The sequence below is a fragment of the Alosa pseudoharengus genome, unplaced genomic scaffold (genome assembly GCF_046254945.1).
Source record: "Alosa pseudoharengus isolate Yale_2024_CS ecotype anadromous, Long Island Sound unplaced genomic scaffold, YU_APseudo_1.1 YU_APseudo_1.1_scf_25, whole genome shotgun sequence".
Lineage (NCBI taxonomy): Eukaryota > Metazoa > Chordata > Actinopteri > Clupeiformes > Clupeidae > Alosa > Alosa pseudoharengus.
In genome coordinates, this window is record NW_027468696.1 from 1,676,655 (window position 1) to 1,682,654 (window position 6,000).

General features: G+C 41.5%; 1 protein-coding gene across 1 annotated transcript in view; it reads left to right on the forward strand.

The window, feature by feature from the left end:
* The window catches only part of LOC143099198 (uncharacterized), a 28,411-nt gene extending 22,657 nt beyond the window's left edge, over positions 1–5,754 (forward strand). Inside the window, exons 6-9 of the mRNA XM_076262270.1 lie at positions 2,440–2,529; positions 3,266–3,370; positions 3,506–3,540; positions 3,642–5,754. Of these exons, the coding sequence (XP_076118385.1) occupies positions 2,440–2,529; positions 3,266–3,370; positions 3,506–3,540; positions 3,642–4,160 (749 nt within the window). The 3' untranslated portion in view covers positions 4,161–5,754. The remainder of the gene's footprint in view (positions 1–2,439; positions 2,530–3,265; positions 3,371–3,505; positions 3,541–3,641) is intronic.
* The last annotated feature ends 246 nt before the right edge of the window (positions 5,755–6,000 follow it).

The following is a 6,000-nucleotide window of genomic DNA, read 5'->3' on the forward strand; positions in this document are numbered from 1 at the left end:
AAGAGGTCCAGGGCAATTCCGCGCAAAACTGTCTCATCCATATTTAGTTGGCGTTACGGACGTGACAGTTTTGCGTGGTATTGCCCCCGTATCGTTATATAAAGCTCTGTTCTCGCTGTCTAGCTTTCTCCTCTTTGAGCAATCGATGATTTGAAAATAACTTACTTATCGTTAACTTAGATATCCATCTGATTGTTTCTCGTCCCGTCTCCTCCTCGTTCGTTTCAGGCTATCAGTCTCTTCTCCATAGTAACCTACTTTACTCACTGACTCGACTTTATCAGAATTCACAGATTTCACTGGCTGAGTAGCAGCAAGCGAAATTATGGTTCCTGAAGCTCCTGAAGTAAATGCTGTTATCCTAACCAACGAAACATTTAGCGCAGCTTTGATATCTTACGTGAAAATCTAAATTAGGCTATTATGGTCTGGGTCCGGATAGGATCACGTCATCAGTGTTGGGAGTAACGCGTTACAAAAGTAATGTAATTACTGTAATATATTGCTGTTTGCGGTAACACGGTAATGTAAGGCATTACAAAAAAAAAAATTGGGTAATATTTACTCGGTACAAACTTCAGTAACGCGCGTTACAATGCAGTTTAACGCAAAATTAAGCGCTTCTTTTATTTTGATACATATTCGCAAACACCAAGCGAGAACAACAGAGGAGAAAAAATCCGCGCAAAATAGAAGAACGTTATCTCCTGATACTGGTTGAATATGACTGTGGCTGCAGCAGACTCGCAGGCGGACTCTATTTGCGGGATGGACATAAGCCTACGCTCATTATTTTCAGCTTGTCAGAGACAAGGCTATAAAGATCTCTCAGCTCGCAAAATAGCACAAGTAAATTAATGAAACATCTAAAGTAGTGCCATGCTAATCTTTTTGATTCTTGATAAAACACAAACTATGCTGTTGTGCATGTCAGCTTTGGGCTGTGAACTTAAATTGAAGAGAATAAAGGGATAGAAATGCAGAAAAAGATTGTGTAGCCTGGCAGTGCCACCGCTCCCACCACGCGCATCACGCACTTTGCGTTGGGCACCCAAATGTAACCAATGAATAGTAGCTTTACTGCAAACTGCGTTTCACTCTTCATCAATAACGTTTACAATGTCAAAATGCACTAATACGATGTTACATGCAAGTTTGACACCTTTTGGGTTATCTCAATCACCACGTAGTACTAGAATTAGTGGGTCTTCAATCATTCGTTTTCCAAGCATTTAGGCTACATGAAGCACATGATATGCTGAGTCGACTGAAACGCATTCCATTCAGATAGCTAGGTGGATACCAGGCTCATAATTCACTTGTATTCGCAAAACGAAATGTGAAGCAACATGTCATTGCATACTTCCATTTCCAAAGCAATGAAGGTAGCTTAAAACAACTTAACATTGTGCATATTATTGTTAATATTGTGCTATCAATGTAACAAACAAATAAGGCTTGTAAACAAGAGCTGGCAAAAGGGCATTATGACAACGTAAAGATCAATGCTCTTAAAGTGACAGTGCACCATTTATAAGTAAAACAGCATTTCTTCAGAAATTAATGTTTAAAAATACACAGTAATGGTCTGTAAATAATGGGCCTTTTATTTTACTTTAGGTGTTTGAGTTATCATTTAAATGTCACTCACTCAAAGCCACTCACTTAGGGCACCGTTTTGGCCACAATCTTACATACGGTTCCTTTAAGTTTTGATTTACAATATAGTAGGCTCTCTATTGATTTTAATGAGTAGGCCTAGGCCTTAAAGTTACAGTATTTCTATCACAATTTACCAGACTTTGACCTTTTGTCGGTTTTTAACAAAATTCTGACTATGATTGTTCCTTGTATTGCATTATGAGCACTGCGCCTATTGCATTCTACTGTTGCCTTAAGCCTAGCTCAGTCATTATGCTATACCACATCTCCCTCCATTGGAAGAGCAAGCTGCATTGAGCGTAATAAACTGCATTTAGAATGGCAAATCCATATTTCTAGATATTTTGGTGAAAGTAACTTAAAAGTAATGCAATAGTAGTGTAATGCCTTACAATTCAGAGACAGTAATATTATAATGTAACAAATTACTTTGAAATGACAGTAATAAGTAATGCATAGTACATTACGATTTTGAAGTAACTTGCCCAACACTGCACGTCATGGTCCGGACTCGGACCGCGGTCCGCCATTTGGTGAAAAAAATAAAACGTTACACCATACACTTTAGCCTATACACGCCCACAAGCGGCGACGGGAGAGAGGGCTAGGCGTCTGCAAGCGTCTACGCGCCGCAATAATGGACACGTACCGTAAGCCAGACACAGTGTGGGAATATAGAGAGCTGCAGCACTGTGGTCTTTTTCACTTCTCTTTCTCTTCATCTCAGAGCTGTGTTTATTTTTAACCTCCCATTTCAAATGTGTCTTCCTGTGTCAGTGTCCACCCATAACGCAACAACCGCACCGCAGTCCAACATCACAGAGTCTGAGAGGACAGAGTCTGATCCCACATCAGCTGCATCAGGCGGTGAGGTCTTTATAATACATTTATCTTGTTTATTTCTTACATACACAGACTCTCTCTCTCTCTCTCTCTCTCTCTCCAACACACACACACACACACACACACACACGCACTTTCATGCAGAAGTTATATTGACACCTTGTGGTCATGGCATGAAATTGCTTTCAAGTGCACGCTTACTATTCAACTATACAAACCACAGCCACAATGCCTATTCTCGTCAGTAATTCTCAACCTACCCAAAAACCTTTACTAATTTCCTTACACAGAAACACATGTAAACACATACAGCCACACATGTATACAAACACTTAAATAAATACACACACACACACATATACAAACTCCCCTACACCCCCTCCAATTTAGAAACTACCAAATGTGAGACTACCATCTCTCAGTCACTCAATGAAGCCTCACCTGGTCACTATACAGACCACAACCACAATACTCTCATTCTCAACCTACCACCCCACAAACTGTTACTGTATGTTGGTTGCTGAAAACACACATATGCAAACAACCAAACACACACACACACACACACTCACACACACACAGACACAAACGTCACACACACACACACACACACACACACACACACACACACAAACACACACAGGCAATGCAAATATCCTGCATAATAATAATTGTATTAAAAGTTGTTTTTGTTTGTGCATATCCTATTGACCTCTGATCTGGTAGAGTCATGTTGTTGATCAGCTGTGCTGTCCCACAGGCCATCTAGCTAATCTTTCTGGGGGTCTTGTTGTTGCCGTGGTGATATTTGCTCTGCTGGTAGTGACTTTTAGGCTGATGAAGAGAAGAGCTGAGATAAAAAGAGGTACACACACACACACACACACCAAAATGACATTTTAAATGTGATTATCTCAAAGAATATGCAGAACATTAATTTATAAAGACAATGAAGATTAAATAAAGAACATGATCTGGCTACATTTTACTCCATATTTAGCATTACCCACACCTCTTTCTGGAAACATCAGACCAGTGAGTAAAACCCTTTTTAAATGTAATCACTTTTACATCTGCATGTTTGTGGTGTGTCATCAGACTTACTGTCAATATAATTTAATTCCTTTGTCCTCTAGGACTCGTGTGTGTACTCAGAAATACAGCCTACATCTCCGCATGACACTGATGGACCCAACCAGAGTGACCAACGGAGCAGTCCAGCTCTGACATCCATCTACGCCCTGGTAACACCTCCAGCTCCTGTTCCTGCTCAACACCATAAAGCAGCCAATCAGCTCCCTCAACCCACCACTGCCGGTGATGACATCTACTCCCTAGCAACAAATCCGACGCAGGCTCTGCACTCGGGTGTGACTTCAGTAACCAATCAGCATGAGCCTGGCCCTGCCACTGCAGCCACTGGTGGTGATGTCATCTACTCCCTAGCAACCAATCTGATGCCATCTCTGCCTACAAGTACATCTGTATCATCAACAACCAATCATCAGTCTGACCCTGCCATCTACTGCAACCTCACCTCGGCCAATGAGAATCCAGATGGTTCTGAATACGCAACGGTTGTCTTCAGTGATGAGCCAATTGGCTCTGATTCTGCCTCTGTCAGTTTCTCCAAAAGTGCCGCCTCCCCCCTGTAGAGAGCAGCTAGAGCTGTTCTAATAGGGGGAGATCTTAGCCAATAGCAAGAGGGGAAAAACATTAAACCATCTCCTGGTGGCCCCAGCTGTGGCGCAATTGGCTGGGGCACCTGCACCGTACGCCGGCAACCCGGGTTCGATTCCCGCCCCGTGGTCCTTTCCGGATCCCACCCCTGCTCTCTCTCCCATTCGCTTCCTGTCTCTCTCCACTGTCCTATCATTAAAGGCATAAAAAGCCCAACATATACTTAAAAAAAAACAAAACACCTCCTGGTCTCCCTGCCTAGACTCCACGAGAGCCCAAAAGGGAACAGAAGCTTTATGTATGAATAAAATCCTATGGTAAACATGTCACCCTAGCTAAAGGTAGTTAGCAGTTACACTTTTACACACAGAGATTGGTTTCTGTTGCCGGTCTTCTACTCAGGTATCATGTGAGGACCAACACAGACTCGCGTGAATGACTGTTACGAAACAGTGCAACATGCACTTCCATTGAGGACTGTAATAGTTTCCATTGTCATGACTGTCATGACGTATAAACGCCGACCAATCCAAAAGAGTGGTCTGATTCTTAAGGTCATGACAGACAATGAGGCCAGGGTCATGTAAAGAAGCCCTATGCAACAATTTTAGAAAAAATTACCTTAATTATGCAGGTTGAGTGTCGTTCTGGTGGTTCTACAACACTGTTTGGGTCGTTTGGTGGGTGCTTCGTCTCTCCCTAGTGCTTCTCCGCGGAAAAACCGAATATGCAACTTTCTGGTCATGGTCCGAACAAATTCGGATGTAACTCAGCGGAAGTATCCAATCGCGCCTCTAAAATGTAGTTTTCAGATTCTAGTTTCTAAGAAGACTGCAAAATGGACTCCGACTTGGCTTTGTTGCTGTTGAAATTGTATGTAGCCTACCCTTGGGTGAACTTCGTTTTTGTATTGTGAGCCCTGTATGTCTTTAGCTTGGTTTCTTGATGGCTAGCTCGCTAGCTAGTGGGGGTTTAGCGTAGCAGTCACTTGCTACCGAAGCTGCAGGGGGAGCTATGTCGTGAAAAATGTGAGCCCAAATCAGGCGAAAACCCAGAAACAGCAAAGGAACCAGACCTGCATAGGGCTTCTTTAAAAGACTGATCGAGTTTCACTGAACTGTCCTAGAAACATCAGAACTTCTGGATTCTGTTGCTTTTCCAGACTGTATTGAACTTCACTGTCATGAGAGTGACAATCACTGACTTGTCCAAAAGACTGATGTCATGCTGCTTTGCCTTGCCATTAAGCACTGTTTAGTTCATACATGTCATGTCAGATCTAGCTTCATGAAACTGTTGCAGAACTGTCCGATTGTTAAAAGCATAATTAACTCAGTTATAGGCCAGACTGGTGTTTTATTTTCAATTAAAAAGATTAATATTTGTTTGAATGCAGTTTCTAATATACCCAGAAAGCTATGTAAGTATTGCAGCATTTCACAGAGTTGCAGTAAAATTGGGGCCCAGCCATTAAGAGACATGCGAGAATGTCTTTCCAGATTTGAGTCCAGCTTTAAATGTATTTCTCACATAGCAACTTACAAGGACATGACAAATGTAATTAACAAAGACAGGATACTCTCAAAAAGACCTTGTTGGATTTAGTCAAGTCAAGTCGGCTTTTATTGTCAATTTCTTTACATGCACTGGTCATACAAAGAATTGAAATTTAGTTTCTTACTTTCCCATGCAGACAAAGACATACTTTAAATACAGACATAGACATACTTTAGACATAGACATAGCCATAGACAATAAACATTAAATTAAAGTGCGAGACTGAAATATAGAACATATATCAAAATATAGAAATAT